Below are 24937 nucleotides of genomic sequence, written 5' to 3' on the forward strand. Positions count from 1 at the left end.
AGGAACCATTCAGAAACCTCACGATCACCCTTCCTTCTCCGTGCGTTTCCACTCTCCCCACAGCCCGGGAGAAACGCGCTCTTCTCTCTCCAGGTTAGGAGCTGCGTCCCTGGTCCACTCTCACCGCCCCCCGCCCCCCCAACCCGGCACCGCCACTCAACTTCTCCCCTGGGCTGTGGGCGCAACTTTCGGAAGAGGTGCCTGCTTGCGCTCTCTGAGCCCAGCGCCCTCAAATGTATTCTCGGCCAGAGTCTCAAAGCTGGAAGGGACCTTAAACGATCAGCTATAAACTCCGTCCTGGCTTTGGCAACCCAGGAAACTAAGGCCAAGAGGGAGAGAACCGCTAGGATGGCAAGGGTCTTTAAGCTTGCTCTTTCTACCCCGTCACACTGCAGCTTCCCCTTAGCTGCAGAGCTAACATTGCATATATCGAGGGAGATTTCACATTTTAAAAAATTCCAGTCTTTTTTCTGGAGTTTTCCAAGAAGCTAAGCATCTGACATCACGACTGAAGGGAGTGGAAGCAGATGTCCCCTTAAGTGCATTAGATTGATGTATCTATTTTTAAAAGCACCTGTGTTATTGGGAAATTTGTTTAGGGTAGATGGTGAATGCAATAATGCCCATGATTATTAACCTTCAGGTGCAATGTTGACCCCTTCAGCTGCCTGTTTTTTAAAACCCTGTCCAGAGTTTATCTGATTTCTATTTTCCCTTTGGTCATGGAAAGACAATTAGTTATGCATGAAGATACTACTACTTGGAACCACTCTAGCATCTCTCCCACGGGAGCCCAAAGCACTTCCACACTCCTAGTCTCAACTCTAGAGACATTCTCATTCTTCCCATTTTATAGATTAGAGCATCAAGCACTTTGACCTCTCCTCATATCGAACCATACTTAGGTGAGGCTTTAAAGCTTGTAAAGGGTGCTTCAGTGTATCATCAAACCAAGACCCTGGACCCCAAGTCTAAAATGACTTTTACTAATTAAGCCAGATGCACTTTGGAGAAATTGCCCATAGAAAATCCGGCTGTTCCTAGGTCAGATAGAAAGTCAAGTGTATCTGTTTTTAGCAAAGGGAATAGCTGTCTGACTAACCAGAACTTAATGGAAGGTGACTTACTGTAACCCAAGTCTAACAGTTCATGTTTCTTGGAACCCCCTGAGGAGGCAGCCTGCTGAAGCTTTATCATTTAAAATCCCACACTATATGTAGAAAAGAAGAGTGATCACAGAGATAAGAACTCATCTATTAAAAAGAAGGCTGCGGATTTATTGTGGGCACTGTACCAACTAGGGGTCTGAGCTCTTCTCAGCCTCTAATTCCACCACAGATCACCCTTACCTGTAAGGCAGAATAATTATGTTGCCCTTTGTGATGACTGATACTTGCCAGGTATTGTTCCAGTCACCCTCCAAGTATTAAATCACTTGTCACAACAGTGCTATATGGTAGGTAGTATTAGCTCAGTTGGACAGATAAGAGAACCAGGGCACAGAAAGGTGAAGAAACTGGCCCAAGGCCACAACTAGGAAGTAACTACAATTTGAACCATGGCAGTCTGAGTCACAATCCAGACTCCTGACTACCTTGTTGTCTTGAGAGAGAGAGAGAGAGAGGAGAACCAACTTGGAGAGGGAGGGGAGGACTGAAAATTCAATTTACATTGTATTTCTTGCCAGGGGGATGGGGTGGGGTGTGGGAAACCATACATTACACCACAGTCATCCTGGCTATGTTCAATCTTTTCTTGAGATTCACCTTATATGAAAGAACTGAAATGAAATCAGGTGAGGGGCAGGAAGAAAGAAAGGGCACCTGATTCTTTCTGTGATTGAGGTCAATTCAGACTTGTGATGGAAGGTTCACCTGCCCCCTTGGGCAGCTTTTCTCCATTGCCTCTCTTCTGCCCTCCTCAGATGAGCAAATGGTAGATGCAACCCTGAAATGAATGGGTGTGAGGTGAGTCACCTCAGAGCAGGGCCTCTGGCTTCCTTTTCCTGCCATAGGGCCACCACCTTCTTCCTCCCTGAGGCTGCCACAGTTCTGCTTGCCCCACCCCCACCCCCCCAACAGCCTTCCTGTGTAGATGCACAAAGCATCTGAGACCCCAGAGCTCAGAGGGAGATAAAATTTAGCAAGTTCAGGGGAAGAGTCTTCCTCGGGGTGTCTGCCCTCTGTCACTCCTTCCTTGGTTGGGTCTCATTTTCCAACTTCCCATCCTTTCCACCCAAACTCTTTCCCAGCTCACCCCACCCCCGTGTGCACTGGTTGGTAAGAATGGTTTCTTCTTTAATCTTCTCAAACAACACTTATACTTTGAAAAGTGTCTTCTGGAGATATAATGCCGAATGGTGAACTTCCAGGTGTATATAAAATTATTTTTATTTCTGGAAGGTTTTGCAGGGACTCTTTAAATAACTCCATGAAGGCCAGGGTCTACTGGGCTTACATATAAGCTGTGTCTGGTATCAGCACATCCCCTATTTCTATTCTTTATCTGTATTGCCCCTTTCCACAGGGAAAGATCACCAAAGCCAAAATAATATTTATTTCTCATGCCTGATCCCTCACCCCTAACACCACCCACCTCCAGAATTGGAATCATATTCTTCAATTTCATAGAACAAGTACTACTTCAGTAGAAGACAAAGAAGCATGAGATGCTTCTGTGAGGTAGTTAAGTAAAGCTGATTCACATTGCTAATACTTTGGCAGGGGCAAGAGGGACTAGAAGTTTGAACCATTCTCTGGGGGCTCTGATGACCTCTGTATGACTGTCCCATCCTAGGACAATGTTCTCTGCTATGGGGAGATACCTGTAGGAATGGAGAGTGAGGTGAATGGTGCTCTGATGTTTAACTTTTTAAGTTGCATTTGCTGGGATCCTAGGATCGGTTTTTCTCATGATAGTAAAAAGATATCTCCTACATTTAAATTAGATAAACCTTACAGAATCCTAACCCCTGTGCCTCTATTATTTTTAAGTCAGTGTGAGAAGGGGCTGGGAAAGCTCTTCTATCAGTCCCGTGGGAGGTCGGGAAGATCTGCCATTTTCTATTATCACTGATTCAAGCTAGTGTAGTTGGCGTTGGTTCTTAGAGAGGTTTCCAGTATTTTTTATCTCCTCTTAATGCCCTGGGACTATTCCCAGAACTCAGTGGTTTTAGTTGTTGGCCATTTTATCAGTGGAATAAAAACCTCTAAAGGTCTCCCCGTGAAAAGAAGAAAATGTTAGTTACTAGAGAAAAGGACAGGAACAATATTATTTTGCCTCAACCCCTCCCAATCACAGTGTCTAATTATCATCTCTTCACTCAGAGTAAATAAATCTCCATCAATGGGGTGAGGTAATGAGGGCATTCATTTATAAGCCAGTGAGGGATGAATGTCTTTCCCAGGGGATGACTGAAACAAGGAAGAGAAGGATAAAGCCAGGTGGAAAATTAGTATTGATGCGAGTGAGATGTGATAAGGTTCAGCTCTTAAGGGGAAAAGAAGCAAGCAAGGTGTTTAGTGGTTTTTGTTGGAGAGCAGCTGGCTTGCTAAATTATAATAAACATACTTGATTTAAAATATAAAATCTTTAGAAAAGCATTGAGCTTTTCTTGAACCTCGTCCCATGCCCCAACACTAGGGTTCACTTTGTTAGGCATTTGGATGCCAACTCTACAATTGACAAATGTGGTCCTTGCTGAAGTTATTTTTGGTAACTGTACATTAATATTCATTACTAGTAGAAAGGTATGGGTGGCTCTTCTGAATAAGGCCAGCTCAATCATTTTGTCTTAAATGAATCCTGATAGAAAATGAAACTTTCCTCCTCCAAGTTTTAATTAGTCAGTCTTGAAAACGTGGCCATTTATTCAGCCCTAGTAACTGGAAATCCTATTGAATCAGACCTTGTAGCCTCCAAACCCCCACAGAGCTACCTCATTAGTGAAACTAGAGCCATGCTGCTCCCACATCAGATTCCAGAGTTAACTAAACACACGCAGATTACAGAAGAAAATGCACCTACCATTAGCAATAGAACTTTGGTTAAAGCCACCAAAGTTACACGAGTTCTCTTCTCCCTAAAGTTAGTGATCTCCAGGAACAGAAAATGGCACCTGGAGAGCAACCTTCAAAGAGAAGTCTCCCCTACAGGTAGTCTGCTGCCCCTGGTTTTAGATTACTTTTCCCTGCTGCCACCCCACAGTACAAAGTATAAGACAACTGGTCTTGATAGCCTTGTAAGGCATTTTAGTGTGTAAACTCTGTTGTACAGTTAGGGCAAGTTATAAGTATGATCCCATGCTCTTCAGCCAGCTTAGCTTTAGTGCAGAGCCCTAAATGGTTCTGTGGCCCCACTCCCTCTAGCTCTACAGGCCTTGACACCTAGCAGCACTCCTTCCCCAGTGGTTCTCACCCTTTCTTCTGATCTTGGGCTTATGCTGAACTGCCTTTCAGTTCCCTAGATCTCTGCGGAGATGAGACCTTCCCCAGCATGACCCTAGAGCCCACCCTATTTGTCCTGAGGTTGAATCTGCATCTGGCCATACTAAGTCTGAGCCCTCTGGATATTTCTTACCATACCATCTCCATCAGCACAGCACAGGTCTGGTGTCCATCGTATAGCTGTGTTCTTTCTGATTCTTTTCTGTGCCTTCATGTGCTTACCTCTAGAATAGGTGAATTTAAAAAACCCCAGAAGGGACAGTAAAGACCCTCTAAGCTTACCTCTCGAGTTGAACTGACTGGCACTGTTTTTAAGGAGCTTCCTCAAGTTCTCATAGCCAGTTGATCACTATAGAGCTTCCTATTGATAGGACTCGGGACTACAGAGCCCCCAGTGGTCACCTACCCAAGCAACTTGCCTGTTTATACCAGCGTGACATGAAAATATCATCATTCTCAATGTATGCCATGATGTGTGAAAGGCTGGGAGACAGAAGAATAAAGCCTGGTGGTCTGACTTCCCACAGGGCCCTCTGATTCATCCTCTCCCATGAGGATCAGTACATGCTGCTTGTTTCCTCACTAGTTCCTCTTCAACGTTGTTTTTCAGAAATCCCAGTTTCCTCCTGGACAACCTGATCCATACCCTAGCCTATTCCCAACTCTTATCTCCTCTTATCTCCTTTTCTTCTCTTTGCAGAACCCTCCACCCCTCAGTAGCATAATAAAAGGCAGCCCCACAACATAAAAAAGTGTTTTAGGGGCACCTGGGTGGTTCAGTCGGTTAAACGTCCGACTTTGGCTTAGGTCATGATCTCACGGTTTGTGAGTTTGAGCCCCGCATCGGGCTCTGTGCTGATAGCTCAGAGCCTGGAGCTTGCTTCAGATTCTGTGTCTCCCTCTCTGTCTGTCTCTCCCCTACTCACACTCTGTCTCTGTCTCTCAAAAAATAAACATTAAAAAAACTTATTTAAGTGTTTTAGCCCTCACAGGGTATCATGTCTAGAAGCATCCCATCTGGGGCCTTCCCTAAATCCATGGTCTCTTGTGTGAGATGAGAGTATCTGGGTCACACAGAGCTAGAAGATTCTGAGTAAGCTGGGAGGGCCCACTCTACTCTCACTGCTCAGCAGCCCTGCAGCAGGAAAGTTTGGGCTAATCTATTCCATGGATCCCCAAGAAGTGCCCTGAGGTTGCCCAGTACTCTGCTTTCCATTCATTTTATTTAACAAGTACTTACTAAGCACCTCTAATGACCAGGGTCCTTGATGAGATCACCACACATGGCTGAGACATAGTGGCTATAGAGATTTATCTGGGGCATCAAGGAGATGCTTCAATTTCTTTCTTTCATTCAAGAAACACTAATCTCTGTTAAGCCCTTGTGCTAAGGGCCTAAGTATGCAATCAATGATAAGATGAATACAGTCTCTGCTTTCATGGATCTTCTAGAAGGAAATGTAGACTGCAAACAAGTGAATAAACATAGTAATTCCAGATATTAAAAATTCTGTGAAGGTAACAAAGTATTAAAATAGAGAATAAGGAGATGAGTGGAGAACCCATTTTAGATCAGGTGGTTAGGGAAGCCTTTGTCGAGCAGGTTCTATTTAAATAGAGACCTGAGGATGAGAGGGAGATCATCAGGTAAAGCATGAAGACAGAACATGCTAAGCATAGGAAATAGCATGTGCAAAGGTCCCAAAGCAGGGAAGACAAGTATCACAATGAGAAAAACCATTCCCACGGACACATTCCTTGCTCCTCCTTTCCAGCTAGACCACAGAGGCTACCTTGTAGAAAGGGAAGGGATGTTTCACTTGTTTAGTATGTGACAAGTAATTTTATACATTTCCCTCCTCTAGAAATGGTTTAAGCAGCGCCTGGCTCAGTGGCGGCGGTCGGAAGGCCTACCCTCAGAGTGCAGATCCGTGACAGACTAAGGAGATGGTGGGCACCAGCAGCTTCCCTCCATGAAGACCATCCGCTTAAGCTCTCTCCTCAGCTTAACCAACCTTTTTTGGTTTTTCAGTGTAGTGCTGTGTTCCATTGTTAGCTGTCCTGCTATTTAACACAATGTTGTATTTTTTAAATGTACATAACTAGAAAAGAAAATGACAATAGGAAGCTATATGTAGCTTCTGTGTAAAGAAGTGTCTTGGCTGGAAAGTGGTGGGGCTTGCATTTCCCTTTGGGTCTTGATGATAGATGGTGTGAAAATCATCTGGTTTGCTTCCGACCATCACCTCCCAGTACCAATTTATTTTTGCCATCCATTTCAGAGTAGGCAAGGCCTCTGTTGAAAAGATAACATGACCAAGGAGGGGGAGCATTTCCTTCCAATTCTGCTTTCCTAAGTGGTTTTCCTTATGTTGCATTTAATACATTGAAATTAAGTGAGAATACAGAGGGAGATTTGAGTCATTTGGATTTCATAAAGCACTTCCTTGGATTATAGCTGCATTAACTTGGAAAGAACCCAGTTAGGCTGGAAGACAGAAACTCCACCTGGCAGAAGATCAAGTAAGAAAAAAAATCCACAAAAGTCTTGAATTTACCTTATTTAAATGCATTTGTTAAATGTATTTTACTAAACAAAATGAACTGCTTTTTGTCTCTGAAATGATATTCTAAATAAAAGCCTTTTTGTTGAAAATGCATTGAGTCCTCTCCAGATTCTTAACCAAATAAGCATATCAAAGAGAAACAGAATAGCTCCAACACAGGAGCAGACTGACAAAAGAGCTGTCATTTTCTAAGTCCTTGCTACTCAAAGTGTGGTCCAGGCCTGGCATCATCAGCATTAGCTGCAAACTTCTGAGAAATGCAGAATCTCAGACTTCAATCCAGACCTACTGAATCTGGACCCGCATTTTTAACAAGGTCCCCAAGTGGTGTATATGCACACGTGAGGGTGAGCAGCACATTCTCTCACAGACCCTACAGGCAATTTGTGTCCATTTTCTATTACAGCACATTAAATACCTAAATAGTCTATCAGTTAAGAGTGTATTTGATTACATGGACCAGTAACTCAATTACGATGTATTAACCAAATAGGCTTTTTTATTTAATTGATTACATGATTGTTTTTATATGGGACAGCAGCAGGTAAGTGACTCCCTGATGTTGTCAAGGACCTATGGTCATTCTTTCTTCCTACTTTGTCATCTTTAACATGTAGCTTTTGTGTTCATGGATACCAGGTGGATGGTTGGCCATTGAGTCTGCATTTCAAACAAAAAAAAAAAAAGAGGGGGAGGGGCAAATGCCAGCTAAGTCTCTGCCCTTTACAAAAGGTTTCTTGGAGGCCCCCACTTAGCAACTTTCACCTACATCTCATTGGCCAGAATTGAGTCACATGGCCATGCCTAAATGCAAGGGAGGCTAGGAAAGTGAACATTTTTAACTGGGCATATTGCTGCCTTGAACAAAACAGGGTTCTGTTGGTTAGAAAGAAGGAGAGGGTAGATATTAGAAAGACCACTAGCAGGGTCGGCCAACCCAACCTGGAGTGACAGTAGTCTACACTTCTGAACTCTTACCCACAATGCAGGCACAATTTTTTTTCGATCTTTAAAATAAAGAGCCCAGAATAAGAAACACTAACAGTCATTCAATATACAAATGTTTACAAGATCCCATTAAACGTCCTTGGCAAGCTTCCTCTCCCTTTACCTTAAGACATTTCTTCTGTAAACAACACACAGCAACCCAGGGTCTGAAAGAATAGCCTCATCTGGCATGTTCCCCTGCAACCTAATTAGTGGTGCCCTCAGCATCTCTCAGCACCAGGGCTGGATGCTGACATCACTTTCTGGAAAGAATAAAAGGAGAAGGTGGAGATGAGGCAAGGATGTGTGCACATAATAAATACCTGCATAGAGAGAACTTTCTTTACTTTCACAGACAGTGGCTAACAGAGAGGAAAAAAATGACTCTGGGCAAAGCAGATGCAGAGCATAGTGATTTACCCATGTCAGGTCCCGAAAGAGACACTAAACCATGTCTAAGACCCACGTCAGAAGTCTTTCTAACACACCAGAGACATGATTCAAGAACAATGCACCCAAGACAAGAGGTGTTAACCAGTTGGGCAGAGAGTATACCTTGGCACCAAGAAGCACCATTTGTGACAGAAGGATCACTTCCTGTGTTCACCAGGCCCAAGAGTCAAGAATGGCAAATGCTGGGAGAAAATGAAATTCTGTGTCCTTTTAATTAATTAACTAGTTTGTTTAAACAAGTGCCAAGTTTTTTATTTACTCATTTCTTGCATTTGAAGTACTCCTTAATGGTATCCTTGGCTTGAGAGTCTTTGCCGTAGTCCTGAGCTACCACACAACTGCAACCGTTTTCTGGTTCTCCCTCTCCAACAGTTTTATAGAGGCCTACCCATTCCCTTAGTTTTGTGTTGTCATCAACCTTAATTAGGTGGATTTGGTGTTCAGCACAAAGGGCCTCCACCAACTTGACATACATTGGCTCATCACAGTCGGATGCAAGCACACCAGATGGGCTTGGTGCTTGTCTAAGGCTTCGGCAGCTTGGGAATTCCCTGTGCTAGGCCATCATAGATGAGGCCAGTCTTCAGCACTTCTGGTAAAGCAGTATCAACCTCTATTATACCACCAGCTGCAATGCCTTCCTTGCCCCTGGTGGTGGGGAAGAGGTAGAGGTGAATCTTGAATGTACTAGAGCCTCTGCTTTGGAGGCTCAGCAGTGACAGGGAAAGTCAGTGCCCTTTTAAATACAGATTTGTTAATAATACTAACCTTCCTGAGTTTACTCTTTCAACTGTAATATAAGGATGGAAATACTCTGCTTCAAAAAAAGCATTTTGTAAATAGTAATAATAATTACTATTGCTATAAAGTGCTAACAAGAATGGGGCAAGGATCATTTTGATGCCTGAGAGAAGTCTTAATGAGAACCCAGACCTGTATGTGTCCCCTGTATGGGGACACCCAGGGCCACACACCAAAGTGATAACACCCACCCCAGACTGAGAAAAACTGCACAACCCCTCTTTCTTCACCTGGTGTCCCAGTTCTGCTATTGCATATAGTGTTGGCTGCTTAGACCAGTAATACTCCAAACACCTTTCTCTTTTACCACCTTTCTCTGGCAAGGCTGTAGAGGCTGGAAAATTGAAATACTCATTTTTCTAACCTCACTTGGAGCTGTGGTGGTCATGTGATACCCTCTGGCCAGTGAGGCTTAGGATGAAGATTTGGGTGCGGTTGGGAAGGTGGGAAGCTTGTGGGAAGAGTTTTGCATTTCTTGGTAAAGAGCACAGGGGCAGCAGGCTCTGTTTTTCCTTGTTTGCCTTGAACCAATTTTAATTGTTAATTGTGGAAGTAGAGATAAGTAAAAAACAGAAACATATAATAAAACCAACAAAATCCATAAAATTTACCCATGATTCCTCTACCCAGAGGTAACCTCTTATTAACTTCAATATTATGGTATATTGAGGGGAGACATGTTTTTAACGTGGTTTTTTAAAAATTGTTTGTTTGTGGGGCACCTGGGTGGCGCAGTCGGTTGAGCGTCTGACTTCAGCCAGGTCACGATCTCGCGGTCCGTGAGTTCGAGCCCCGCGTCAGGCTCTGGGCTGATGGCTCAGAGCCTGGAGCCTGTTTCCGATTCTGTGTCTCCCTCTCTCTCTGCCCCTCCCCCGTTCATGCTCTGTCTCTCTCTGTCCCCAAAAAAATAAATAAACGTTGAAAAAAAATTAAAAAAAAATTGTTTGTTTGTTTTGAGAGAGAGAGAGAGAAAAAGGGCACCAGTAGAGGAGGGGCAGAGAGACAGACAGACAGACAGACAGAGATGGAGAGAATCCCAAGCTGGCTCCTCACTCACAGCACAGAGCCTGACATGGGGTTCAGACTCACAAACCATGAGATCATGACCTGAGCCGAAACCAAGAGTTGTCTGTTAACTGACTGAGCCACCTCAGCGCCCCAAGTTTTTGATGTTTTATATCAGAAGTTCCCAGGGTCACCTCCTTGGATGTGATTAATTTCCTAGAATAGTCCACAGAACTCAGGAAAACAGTTTACTCACTAGATGTCCAGTCTGTTGTAAAGAATATATCTCAGGAGCAGCCATATGGAGGATATAGAAGGTAGGGGTGCTGAGCTTCCATGACCATTCTGGGCACACTATACTTCCCAGCACCTCCACGTGGTCACCAATCCTGAAGCTCTGTGAATCCTGTACTTTTGGGATTTTATGGAGGCTTCACTATGTAGGCACGATTGATTAAATCATCAACCTTCAAGAAAGCTCCATTACACAAACGACCTTGCAATGGTGATCCCTTAGGGGATGAGGAAGGAGCTGCTTGAGCTGTGTTTTTGGCACACAGTGGACTGAAGAAACATTTGCTTCTATCTGCTCTCTTCTTCTTGAACCCCTTTACATTTGGGGAACTCCTCCTACTTCATATGGTCCTGGTAGACCAATTACTCACAGCACCACAGAATCCCCACTCTACTCAGAATCAGACATGTGACCCAGGTTGGCCCATCACAATGCCATACCCCAGTGCACACCGGGACCCAAACAAGGTATGGGCTCTTGACCTCATGTGGGCCAAAGTCCTTCACCAGAGTTTTCCCAATTGGATCTGGAGGGGTAGTTCTCTATTATGCTCTTGCATGGAGAGTTATGAGGATAGAGGCCTAGGGTTGCAAGCAGTCATCTACCCAACAATATGAGAAGGGCACTCTGTAGTGGAAGAGAATGAAACCAGGCAGAGATGGGAGTTTCAAAGAGAAGGCAAGAGGGAGATCAGGTCCTGAGGCCCTGGTTTCCCACTCTTCCCCTGGGCTACCCAGCCTTCCTGGCTCTGTGAACTAACGAATTCTCTTCTTGCAGTATATCTGTCATTTGCAGCAAAAAGAATCCTGACTAATGCCAGAGTGAAGAAAGGGAGAGAGGAGTGTATAGGAGAAGGAATATCTGCTACTAGAATAATCAAGAGTCCAGGAGAAACAGGAAATCAAAGTAAAAAACTAACCAGGAATATATAGTCCAATAAACCTTGAAAATAATTGGGCAGAGTACCAGATTATTCTCAATTGATGGGGACTTGAGAAAAAAAATAGTTTTGCACATTAAAGGACAAGATGACAAGTAGATAATTTATGGACATCAGAACATAGCTTTTTGAACTAAGTGCAAATGTATATTAGACAGGAGTTAGTCACCTTCGTGGGGACAATTTGCTACTCTCTCTTAACCCTTGCCATCTCCACATAGAAATTTTGCTCCACATATTCCACTGTCCACTAAACGGTCACTTTAAAACCTGATACCAACTGTTCCAAATGTGTCCCTGTCCAAATTCAATGCCAAAGTAGCTAGTCATAACAATGGCAATAAGAAAAATAATTTGAAACTTCACATTCTTTTCCCATGATGGAAGTACTGAGAGGTAGTGAAGTGGACATAAGTCAGGCAAGGATCTGGGACATCAGCCACTGCTTATGTTGGCAAGGCAGCAGAATAAGATTTGGGGTTTTATGAAGCCTGGTGCTATGTTGTTGTGCTCTTCATAAACAATTATAGGCATGAAGAAGTATTGGTTTCTAGAGACCTTCTCCTTTCTCCTTCACCATCATTTGTATGCTTACAGATATTTAAGTGCTGCCACACTGGGGATGTGCTCCTATGAATATAATTTTCAGTGTGGGGGTACCTGGGTGGCTTAGTTGGTTAAGCATCCAACTCTTGATTTCAGCTCAGGTCATGGTCTCACAGTTCGTGGGTTCAAGCCCCATGTTGGGCTCTGTGCTGACAGCACAGAGCCTGCCTGCATGGGATTCTCTCTCTCTCCCTCTCTCTGCCCCCCACGCTCTCTCAAAATAAATAAATAAACTAAAAAAAATTTTTAAAAAGATTTCAGTGTAGCGGGGTACCTGGGTGTCTCAGTCGGTTGAGCATCTGACTTTGGCTCAGGGCTTAGGTCATAATCTCGCAGTTCATGGGTTTGAGCCCCGTGCCAGGCTCTGTGCTGACAGCTCAGAGCCTGGAGCAGCCTGCTTCAGATTCTGTGTCTCCCTCACTCTCTGCCCGTCTCTTGCTCATTCTCTGTCTGTCTCTGTCTCTCAACAATATACAAATGTTAAATAAAATTTTTTAAATTTCATTGTGTCTTTTTATGAGTTTACCACCTTAACTTGGAAAAACATAAGAAACATTAGATTTGAATCTCAATTTATGTAACTCTTCCAACTACTTACATATAATGGCAAAATGACTCATAGTTCATATGACTCATTCTTAGAGTTCCAGATTAGCAATGCAGAAGGATTTTCCTATTCTTTCTTCCAGATGGAGGCTCCCTCTCCCCACTTGTTTCTTAAAAAGCTTTTTACATGGGAATTTGGCCTTGTCTGGGAGTGAAGAAGACAAATTTCTGGGGCTAGTGACCCTAAGGATAAGAATCCTCTGGAGCATAGGAACTACGATCCAGAAGCCTAGAATTTTTTTAGGATACAGACTGTATATTCATGTATGAGAAGGCAAGTGCACATGTATACTTGTGTGGCTAGAAGAGAGTGTGGAGAATTCTGTGTGTCCCCTTTACCCTTCTCCCCTTCCAGTTTTATCTGAGGAGATGGCCGCCCAGCTATAGATGAACTTTTCTCACCTCTCTTACTGTTAGGTTTTTTTAGCCATCCTCCAAGATGCCTCTAACAATTTCTGCCTCCTGGTATTCACTCCTTTGCATAGTCCCTTCCCACATTGTACCAGTGTTGGTCTGTGTGATGATGTGTCACTTCCGAGATTAGGTTAAAAGACACTGCAGCTTCTCTCTGTGTCTGTCTGTCTTTGGGATTATTTGCTCTGGGGGAAGCCAGCTGCCATGTGAAGCAGCCCTGTGGAGAGGCCCATATGGCAAGCAATTAAGGCCTCCTGACAACAGCAAGTGAGGACAGAGGTCTGCCAACAACTATGTGAGTGAGCTTGGAAGTGCATCCACCAGCCCCTTTCGAGCCTTCAGATAACAGCAGCCCTTAAAATATAACTACCCAGCTAAGCTGCCCCTGAAAACTATTTGTTGTTCTAAAATGCTAATATTTTGGATCATTGGTTTTGCAGCAACAGATAACTAAAGCACTAGGTATGCCAAAGGAAGTGATGTGTGCTATTTCTGGTTAATGCCTCTAAAAATAATATGTGTGCCCTCTTGTTCTCTTCCCACTTCCCTGAACTAGAATGTCACTATGGTAATGAGCTGTCTCAGATTGTGTAGGTGGCAGCAGCACCTTAGAGTTTGGAAGGCAACAAAACAAAAGGAGCCTGAGTCTCCATATTACTCAAAAATATCTGGTACAGCTGCATTAACAATCAACCTCCAATCTCAGTGGCTTAAAAGCAGTGTTTTATTTCTCACTCCCACAAATATGCTACAGCTCTGAGAAGTTTTTCAGGATGGCTGTCCTTCATATTAATAATGCTTCCATGCAAATTTCAGGGACAGGGAAAACATGGGCAAGTAAATGATTCTGGCACATCCCACACTTACATTTCACTGACCAAAGCAAGTTGCATGACACCATCTAACCCCAAGGGGGCAGAGAAGTACAATCCTCCCTTATTTCCAGAGAAAGGAGGCTGGGAATATTTTTTCAACAGAACTAATATCTACCAAAGCCCTCAACACCATCAATCACATCAGCCCTGGACTCCTATCCAGGAAGGAGCCTAATAGAGAAATAAACATTTGTTTGGTTAAGTTGCAGTGTTTGGGGATCTCTTATTGCAGAGCCTGGGCAATATCCTAAACATAAAAGCATATAGCTATTAAAGAATGGATCTAGGACCTGCCTACATATTAACTGGTTCTAAAGTTATTGACAAGGAAAATGAAGGCACACAAATGGGTAGCCCTATTTGCTCTTCCAGATCTACTGTCCATCCTTTTCTACCTTATTCTGTGGCCAAGGAGGGTGACATTCACTGACTGTCTCAGCCAAGCTCCTTTCCCTCTGACTATTGGTAGAGTTTAGCCAATGATAGTCACTAGTAGGAAGATCAGAGTATAAGAGTAGAGTAATGTCAGGGTATTTTTTCCCTATATATCCAGAGTCACAGTTTGACAGTGACTATGTTCTTCTAGCAAAGGCCACAGCTGCTGGCAGGAGGCTCTCTCCAAAGCTATCAATCTCTCCAGTTTCCAATAATGTCTCTCTCCCTTTGACTCATTTGACCCCTAGAAATAGTGTTATTAGACTTAATGTTTCACTGCCCCTTGTTGGTTTCTCTTGATACTCTCACATCTTTGTAGAACCCTTTCATTAATCATCTGCAATAACTTCTGCCATCTTTTTCCTGCCAGTACCCCAACCAATACAATACATTTTTCCCTCAAATTATAGCTATTAGTCAAAACAGCCAATGACATAAGAAATGGACAGACATGAAAGTCTCAAAAGGATGATTATCTTTTGGATCAACGACATAATAGTCAAAGCAAACAGACATTAGCACTCAAATCTTACAGTGCATGGGAGAGATAGCCCCTTTATTGACATCATCAACACAGTGAAAGCCAAGTGGCATCTTAAATATTTGTGACTATCCCAAATCATTCTAGCAAAAAGCTATGTGACATACTTATTCTAAAATTAAAGCTTATCCCCAAATATCTCCATTATTCATTTCAAATATCACTGACTTACCAACTTAATTCCTTAGTTGGAGTTCCATTGAGTTCAGCCAGGAAGCTCTGAATTAGAACATGGAATTTGCCAGGTTTCTGTTTCAACAAGATCCAGGGAGCCTCCAAAATCCCACAGGCCACAAAGAACACTGCTTGCAGCCCAACTTATTCCATGGTGAGAGAAGAAAATAAAGAGAGAGAGAGAGAGAGAGAGAGAGAGAAAGGGATGGAGGGAGGGAGAGAGGAAGAGAAAGAGGGAAGGGGAAAAGGAAGGAAGAAAAGGAAGGAAGGAAGGAAGGAAGGAAGGAAGGAAGGAAGGAAGGAAGGAAGGAAGGGGGAGAGAGAGAGAAAGGAAAAGGCACAAAGAAAGAGGAAGAGAAGAAGGAAGCAAGAAATCTGCCTATCAATTTCATCATCAGCAAATAAGGAGCTTCCTCTTCCAAATTAAAAAACCAACCCCTACCCCCCAAAAAATCCTCTCATGTGCCCCATCTCAAGGGCACAAAGGTAGGGGACCTAGAAGAAAAAGTGGTTTTGCTTTCAAACACATCTACTTCCAATGGGGCATCTGCAGTGGCCAAAGGAGGAGCCAATAAGATTATGGAAGATGGTTTTTATTCAGAAAGAGATCTGGGATAGAAACTCCTCTATGATTGAACAACACAGTTGAGAAGAAAATGAAAAATATCAGATTCTTCATCCATTCATTAAATATTTTCCGGGGCGCCTGGGTGGCTCGGTCGGTTAAGCGACCAACTCTTCTTGATTTTGGCTTAAGTCATGATCTCACAGTTCATGGGATGGAGCCCCATGTTGGGCTCTGTGCTGACAGCAAGGAGCCTACTTGGGATTCTCTTTCCCTCTCTCTCTCTGCCCCTCCCCCATTTGCATGTGCACATGTTCTCGCTCTCTCTAAAAATAAATAAATAAACTTAAAAAAAACATTTTCCTATTCTAATCCAAAACAACGCCAACAAAATCATGTGTATTTCTTTAAATGCTTCTGGCTATAGGTGACTGAATATCCAGTTGAAAGTGGTTTATCAGGCTTTCTATTGTCTCGTATTAAAAAGGCAGGTGATTCCAGGTTTGCTTAATTCAATAGCTGAAGTTGGCTAGAGCTCTAGGTTATCCTCTCTTGGATCTTTTCTCCATCACCTCATGGTCCCAAGACACTGATCTAGTTCCAGGCATCATGTCCCACATAATATCATCCAAACGCAAGAAGGAAAAGCCCTGGTTTTCTCCTTAGACAACTCTCATTTTACTTTATCAGAGAGGAAAGCCTTTTCCCAGAAGCCCCCTTTCCCCTCATTATCTAGAATTGGGCCACATGCTCCATGAACCCCATGCCTATAATTGGTGAAAACAGCACTTAGAACAGAATGACACATAGCAGGAGCTTATTAAATATTTGTTGAATGAATGAAAGGTGAACTGGATTACCATGGTTGCCTTAGACTAATTACAGTCCATCTCCTGGAATCCATTTTTGCAGCATACATTGTCACTTGATGGCTCAAGAAAAGTGTCATTTTCTTATCAAGGAAGAGGGAACGAATGACTCTTGGGCAGTAAGCCAATAGCGAATGCCACATTGGGCCATTTCTTCTTAAAGCAGGGAATAAGAGCAACCCAGGAAAGGGCTTATTATTTTCTAATGGTTACTTTGAAAAAAAAACAACTGTTTTTGGATTTAAACAAATCATTCATGCAAGGAGGTACCTCATTAGCAGAAAAGTTACCATATTCTAAAGGGAAATTGGTTTTCTATTTTTTGCCCCACCTTAGGCCTCAATTCCTTCAGCATATTCTCTCTTGGCCCACCCAAACCCAGGCTAGGTTAGGTGTATTTCCTGTGTATTATCAAGTACTGCTTACCTCCTCATAGTACAGCACTTACCACACCAATTATACTTCCTGTTTATTTTTCACCCCTGCAGTAGCAGCTATGATAGGTACACCAAACTCTGTTTCCTTTCTTTTGCACCCAGCTACATTTCCCAACCTCCTTTGCAGTTGGGTGTGGTCACTGACTCAGTCTGGTGGAGGCAATGTGGGTAAAGTGGTGTGAGCCACTTGCAGGCTTGGCCATAAAAATTAGCCATGTGATCTCCTAGTTCTTTCCTTCCCACCTGCTGGCTGAAGGGAGAGGGCTCTGTGGGCACAGAGGAATGTGGGACAAGGAATAGCTGCCTGGAGTGGAATACCTGTCCTCTTTCCAACCTGAATCAGACTGAGATGAAATGCTGAAGAGTATGGTTTATTACTGTGCTAAAGCCACTAAGAATTAGGTGCTCATGAGTGTGTGTGTGCTTTTGTTACAGCACTTACCCCCCACCCCCGACAAATACAATTACCAATTAGAATGAAAGCTTCTTGAAAATAGAAGCCTTTGCCATCTTGATTTTTTTGTTTGGCTCAAGAGGTGGGATGAAGCGGAGGGGGATGGGGAGAGATGAGGGGAAAGAGGTGGGATGAAGTGGGCTGTGATCCACAGGGAGGAGTTAGTGGCAGCGAGTCAGGTGGCTGAAGAGGGCCAGAGAAGGGCCTCCAGGGGCCTTGGGGGCAGAAGGTCAACGTGAGGTGGGAAGAGGAAGATAGCTTTGTGCAGGTTTCAGCTAGCTGGGGTAGAGGGGTGTTTGTCTCCTACTTTTTGCATGGACTTTGTATGCACTTTATATGGGTATTCCTTGGCCTAGAATAGCGTCTGTCACGTAATTGGCACTTAGTACATTTTTAAATGAAATTAATATAATTCTTTCGACTTGTTATCAAGGGGCCACTATGTGCCAAAATTGCTTTAACTTTGTAATGTTATCTTAGTAATTTTTTGTATCTCCTCCTAGCTCAACATTGAAACTTAATGGTAAATCTCTTTAAAAGGGGATGGAGTTACCTGAGGTGATCGTCCTCCTTGGCAGCAACAGAGGGAGAGAAAAAGCTGCCTGTCAACTTTTGAAACTGCATTACTGGGAAGAAGACACCCCCTACCCCCACCCTGGGATAAAGTGAATGGTGGAAGCTTTTCTTCAATTTTTAAAAAATTTATGTATGCATGTATGTATGTATGTATGTATGTATTTATTTAAAGAGTGTGAGCAGGGGAGAGGCAGAGGAAAAGAGTGAGAATCTTAAGCAGGCTCCATGCTCAGCATAGAGCCCAACTTGGGCTCCATCCCATGACTCTGGGATCATGACCTGAGCAGAAATGAAGAGTCAGATGCATAACCTTAACTGACTGAGCTACCCAGGTGCCCCTTATGTGTTGAAAAGGACACTCAAAACATTAAAGATCAAACGGACAATGTCGACAAGGTGCCCTAATGTAAAGTCAAGTGAGAAGGGAATATTCCTGCTGTTATTCCAGGCACACATATGTGCTGGCATTGCTGAACCTCTAAACAGTATTTGTTAGTGGCTTTTGAAATACCAATGATATCAACTAGAGTATCTCTTTAAAAGTGTAAATTCTGAAAAAAAATAAATAAATAAAAAATAAAAGTGTAAATTCTGTATTTTTAAACCAGCTCTCCTGCTCAGAGAAGCAGGAGAAACATTGCTACCTACCCTGCTTTTTCTTTCTTGTATTATTGTTTTTCACTATGTTAATTGGAAAAAAAATTTAGCATCTCCCATTCCATTCCATCAAATCCCTTTAACTAGCTAATGTCCATGCTAGGAAAAGACCCAAAACCAGCTACTGGATTTCCTTCCTGCTGGCAGTGGTTGGGGTGGGACAGTTACAGGCACCCTCTCTGGCCTCTGTTTTTATTCGTTTTCTTTCATCCCTCAGCTGCAAAGCATTGCTGGTCCGCTATCTTACAGATCTTCACAAATTTCATGCCGCAAGGAGTTTGGCTCAGGTTAGGTAGTTGCTGACTGCTTTTTCATCTCAAAAATGACCACTGGAATTCTCACTGTTGGTAAGAGTGAAAAATGATACAACCACTTCAGAAAAACCATCTGGCAGTGTCTGCTAAAGTTAAACATATAAGTGACCTATCTCCCAGCAATTCTACTCCTAGACACATCCCAAGAAAAGGGAATGTTTTGTCCACAAAAAGGCATGTATACCAATGTTCGTAGCAGCTTTATATATAATAGCCCCCAAACGAAAACAACTCAAATGTCCATTAACAGGACAATGGATAAACATTATGGCATATTTATATCATGAACTACTACACAGCAATATCATAAGAACAAACTACAGATACATATAACAATACACATAGCTCCCCAAAACATTACCCTATGCAAAAGAAGCCATACACAAACCAATAAATGCTGTATAATCCCATTCATATAAAGTTCAAGAACAGACAAAACTAATCTACGGTAATATAAATAAGAACAGGGCTACTTCTGAGTGAGGGAAGGGGGCTATTGACCTGGAAGGGTTATGAGAGAATTTCTCTGGAAAGAGGGAAACATTCTAAATATTGATTTTGCCTGTGGTTTCACAGATTTTTATATATGTAAATCACTCAGCTATTTTTTTTAAGACTTGTGCATTCTACTTTATTTAATTCCAGAAAGATAGATGGTTTCCATGGCTCTCCAGGAGCAGATCCACACATCTGCACTTTCCACTTCCCTACCCATTCTTGTCTACCCTTCCTGCACTCCACAGGCCTCTGCAATTTTTTGTGTTCTTACTTACTGGAAGCTTCTTGAAGTAGTCAGTCCCTGCTTAGTCTCCTTTCTAGAGTTGCCTGTCATTGCTATTGTCGTGAATGGTGCCAAGGCTGATGGTCCTGGGTGTTTACTGGCATCACCCGCCCCCCCCCACAAGAGTAGGTTACCAGCTAGAACAGCACAGACTTGGCCTTTATAGCCTAAAGTAGCTGTTGCTGATCTTTTTTTTCAATAGTTCTTTTAAATCTTCTAATTTTTATTTCTTCACCAATTTGTATCTTTTTCACAAATTGCCTATAGCTTTTCGGGGTGAATGAAAAAAAAAATACCAATGCTTTGGTTGGTGAATTTAATCAGGACCACTGTGATTTGGGACACAAGCCCAGATAGGTTTGCCAAACAGAGTGATTGTGGTGCCAGAGGAACTTGGTGATCCACTAGCAGTGGAGGATTTACAATACCAAAGGCTGGGACTCCGGAAGGCCAAGATTAAAGCCGGTTAAATAAACCTGAGTGTTACAGTCAGAGAATAAACACAAAAAATAGAGCATAGGCCCAGTGTAAAAGGCCTCACATTTCTAGCTCCTTGCATCTGAATTTTTTGCTCAGAACTTCACAAACTATAAAATCCAGGTTTTTCAGGGCAAAAGTGCCAACCCATTTGGACAGAATCCAACTTTTGTTCCAAAGTGGAAAAATGATTGTCTGCCCACAGTTGAATCACAGTAACCTAACCCAGAGAGAGAAAAAAATATGTTAAGCCTAAAGTATGCCCTCTTTAAAGTACTGAACATTCCGAGTCACCCACAGAAAGGAAAATAGCAGTGAATTAGAAGAGAGATTAAGGAACCATCTTGATTTGGAAGAAGACCTGTCCTTAAGGGCAGGCAGCTTTCTTTGCCGATTCCCGTTACTGGAAGGAAGATAGAGAGGGCAAACAGTCACTTTTTGAGTGAAGGCAACTTGCTAAGGAGTCATGATCCTCTAGGCTGCTGGTTCTCCACCCTGGCTGCACACTGGAATTATGTGTGGATTTTTGAAAAGCTCCGAGGCCTGGATCCTACCCCAGAGATTCTGGGGTGTGACCTGAGCATCTGGATGTTTCAAATCTCCCACCTGGCTTTAATATGCTGCCGAAGTTGAAAACCAATGATATGTAGACATATACAAACCAATGAGATATAATTTACCTATAAAATTCACCACTTTAAAGGCATACAATTCAGTGGATCTTCGTATATAAAGAGTTGAGCAACCAGCACCACTATATAATTTCAGAACATTCCCATTACCTCAAAAAGAGCCTCAGTATCTATTCAGTGCCTATTCCCCCTTCCTTCAGTGTTTCTCCTGGAAAATGTGAATTTTCTGTTTTTATGGATTTACTTATACTAGATGTTTCATCTAAATGGAATCATATAATATGTAGCTTTTTTGTTAGGCTTTTTTCACTCATCATAATGTTTTCAAAGTTCATCCATGTTGTAGCACATACTGGGACTTCACCCCTTTTTATGGCTGAATAATTTTCCATTGTACAGGTAAAATACATTTTGTTTTTGCATTCATCAGGTGAGGGACAGTTGCACTACTTCTACTTTTTGGCTATTATGAATAATATGGCTATGGACATTCACATACAAGTATTTTTGCAAGTGTATAGCTTCATTTTTCTTGGGTATATACCCAGGAGTAGCTTTGCTGTGCCATGTGGTAGTTCTATATTTAACTTTTTTGAGGAACCACCGCAGTGGCTATACCATTTTACACTAGCAGTGTATAAGGATTCCAATTTTTCCAGAGCCTTGACAAAACTTGCTATTTTCCATTTTTTGTAAATATAATATGAATGGAGTGGTATTCATTGCGGTTTTGATTTGCCTTTTCCTAATGATTAATGCTGTCAAGCACCTTTTAATGGACTTATTGGCCAGGTGTACACCTTCTTTACAAATGTCTATTTAAAAAAAGAAATGACTATTTAAATCCTTTGCATATTTTTATATGAGGTTATTTGTCTTTCTATTGTTGAGTTGTAAGAACGCTACATATTCTGGATTCTACACCCTATCATATATATGGTTTGTAATTTTTTTTCTCCCATTCTGTGAGTTGTCTTTTCACTTTCTTTTAAAAAAATTTTTTTTAAATGTTTATTTATCTTTGAGAGAGAGAGAAAGACAGAGCTTGAGTGGGGGAGGGGCAGAGAGAGAGGGAGACACAGACTCTGAAGCAGGCTTCAGGCTCTGAGCTGTCAGCACAGAGCCCAACGCGGGGCTCTAACCCACAAACCATGAGATCATGACCTAAGCCAAAGTCAGACACGCAACCAACTGAGCCACCCAGGTGCCCCGTGTTTTCACTTTCTTAATGCATAAAAGTCTTCAGTTTTGATAAGTCAAATTCACCCACCTTTTCTTTCATTGCTTGTGTATTTTGTGTCATATCTAGGTCACATGAATTTTGATAACACGTAAAATGGTCACTTCTTTTTCTTTAGCTGTTTTAGGCAGCATCTAAGATGGCTCCAATGATCCCTGTCACCGGATGTTCATGCTGTTGTGGAAACCCCTTCCCTTGACTGTGGACAGGACCCTATCACAAAAGTGATGGGATGTCACTTTGAAGATTAGGTTACAAAAAGACTATGACTGTCTTGCTCTCTTTTGCTCACTCTCTTACTCACTCTGAGGGAGGCTGCTGCTATGTTGTGAGCTGCCCTCTGGAGAGGCCCACCTACCAAAGGACTGAGGGAAGTCTCTGGCCAACAGCTAAATCACCAGGAGCTAAATCACCCACCTAAGCTGTACCCCGATTCCAGACTCCCAGAAGCTGAGATGATAAATACTTATTTTAAGCCACTGAGTTTTGGGGTAATTTGTTACATAGCAATAGAAACCTCAAACAATGACTTTTTGCAAAGGCAAAATGAGGGAAATTACTAAGCTAAAGACCTAGCAGCAAAGCACTCTTGCCTGTAAAGTTAAAGTGAATGGAATTCAGCTGATCAGCCAAATAGTATTCACTGAGCCATCACTACACAAGTGGTGTTATTTACTAATGGGATTTCCAACCAAAAAGATATATAACATATATTTAATATAATGTATGATATGCATGATAGAATGATATAATAAACTACATGTAACTAATTTTAGTTCAGTAAACACCTGTATCTCTGAAACACTCATTCAGAACATCTGAACCATTTTCTCTCTTCCCTTCTTCCCCTTATTCACAGCTGTTTTCACTACTTCAAACTGTGAAGTTACTGAATACAAGTAATTATATCTACATAAGCAAGACCAGGTTAGAGAAATAACTTAGTTATCTAAATAATATACACAATAAATAACGTGACTATATCACTCGCTCCCATGGCAGTCTTGATTTCAAATCTTTCTCATGGTGTGAATGTGTCCTGTTTGGGGTTCAGAAAACAGGGCTACCACATATATACCGTGAGGTCAAACAGTAACTATTTGGAATCTCTTACAGGTTTATATACTTCACTTCTATTTCAACTAAGTCATTTCGTTTGCACCAACAATTGGGAGCTGTGAGGGTTACTGAGTGAAAACTTTACCAAGAATTTGAGATGCTGTAATTAATAAATAAATCATAGACCATCTTCAAAGCCCAGAAAGTTCCAAAACAGGAGCAGCAACTTAAGAGGTTCTGTGTATGGATTTAGCTGAGTCTAAATAAGGATAATAAGGAACTTGCCTTACACTGTCTGAGGGAAAAGCCAAAGCAGGGTCACTTCTAACACAAATCCCAGACAGATGGGTTGTTTTCCTTTGAGGAGCTGAGCTGCTGGCTGAAGAGAACAGAAAACCTTTGGCATTCCTGTCCTTGACAACTGTTGTTCCTTTCATCTTCTCTCATAAGGAATCTGCTATGTTGTCCAGTCCTGATGCAAAATACTTATTCCAAAAAAGCACATGAGTGTCTGGTCTGGCAATAAGAAGGGGCCTTTCCTTTCACTTTCTGCTTCTTTGTACCATGCGCTCTTTAATGCTTGGTGGAGGTGTGGGGGGGAGGGGGGAGTGGAGAGCAATTAGAAACGGAGAGACAGGAATTTGAACCTTGAGTCAATTAAAATTAATCTGTCTTTTCAGAGCCGGAACGTTATTTGGGGATGTTAAAAAGCTTGGTAAGGTAGAACCCGGTTCCATAAATGTGGACTAAAGGCAGTTTTGTTTCAGCACAGTAAGCATTGACTGAGTGGCTGTGAGGTGGCAGACACAAGGCTGGAAACTGGGGTGCAGGAATGAATGATCCTGGACCTGCTCTCCCTTGGTAGATTGCCCAGCATCCAGCCCCAGCATTGCAGCTGAACTCCCAAGGGCCATGTACTCAAACCTCATACAGTACAATTGCACCCCCCCGCCAAGTCTGCATGCACCTTCAGAACCGAACTCAGCTTCAGGATCAGACAGAAGCTCAGATAGGGTTTCAATAAGGTCTTTGCCTTCCTTGATTTTAAGAGGTGCAAAGTGTACAAGCTCACCCCATTGTGAGATGTCCCAGCAAGATCTTCTTGGCTGCTCTACAGCTCATTTGGGATCAGGGATCACCCCAGAGCTACTTAAATGGGAATTGGAGAGGGGAAGGTGATCATTCCAAGTACCCAGTTCTCCATTTTCAGCACACAACAGAAGGCTGGCTACCAAAATATCTTGTTGTGATCCAACTGTGGCAGTATGGACCCCTCTTTAGAGAGAAAATGCAAGAGGAATAGAAAAGTTTAGAATGAACGGGTTAATGGCCTTGACAAGATTTAGGGCTGCAGGGGGTGATAGAGAACACCTTCAGTCCCTGCTGGTGGAAGCAGGAGAGAACTGGTAGAAGAGTGGACAGCCGAAGCAAAGAGCTTATTCTCCCTTCTTCATCAGCATGGCACCTTCCAGTGGTGAGCCAGCCACCAGGGGCCCTGGGACTCCAGCCCAGCCAGCTGTAACACTGGGGAAGATACCCCTACTGGATTGGGTGGAGAATGAAAAAAGCTCTCATTGAACAACTCCCATAAAGAAAGTTGATATGGGGCACCTGGGTGGCTCAGTCAGTTGAGCATCTGACTTCAGCTTAGGTCATGATCTCATGGCTCATGGATTCAAGCCCCACATCTGTCTCTGTGCTGTCAGCACAGAGCCTGCTTCAGATCCTCTGT

General features: G+C 42.7%; 1 protein-coding gene and 1 pseudogene across 7 annotated transcripts in view; one reads left to right on the plus strand and one right to left on the minus strand.

The window, feature by feature from the left end:
* Nucleotides 1–7105, plus strand: part of HOPX (HOP homeobox) — a 30744-nt gene extending 23639 nt beyond the window's left edge. For all 7 annotated transcript variants that reach the window (XM_027057289.2, XM_053217324.1, XM_053217322.1 and 4 more), the window contains exon 3: nt 6311–7105. In XM_027057289.2, coding sequence (XP_026913090.1) covers nt 6311–6388 — 78 coding nt within the window. In that variant the 3' untranslated portion in view covers nt 6389–7105. The remainder of the gene's footprint in view (nt 1–6310) is intronic.
* LOC113592436 (40S ribosomal protein S12-like) lies at nt 7095–9180 on the minus strand (annotated as a pseudogene).
* Between the last annotated feature and the right edge of the window lie 15757 nt (nt 9181–24937).

The sequence above is a fragment of the Acinonyx jubatus genome, chromosome B1 (genome assembly GCF_027475565.1).
Source record: "Acinonyx jubatus isolate Ajub_Pintada_27869175 chromosome B1, VMU_Ajub_asm_v1.0, whole genome shotgun sequence".
Lineage (NCBI taxonomy): Eukaryota > Metazoa > Chordata > Mammalia > Carnivora > Felidae > Acinonyx > Acinonyx jubatus.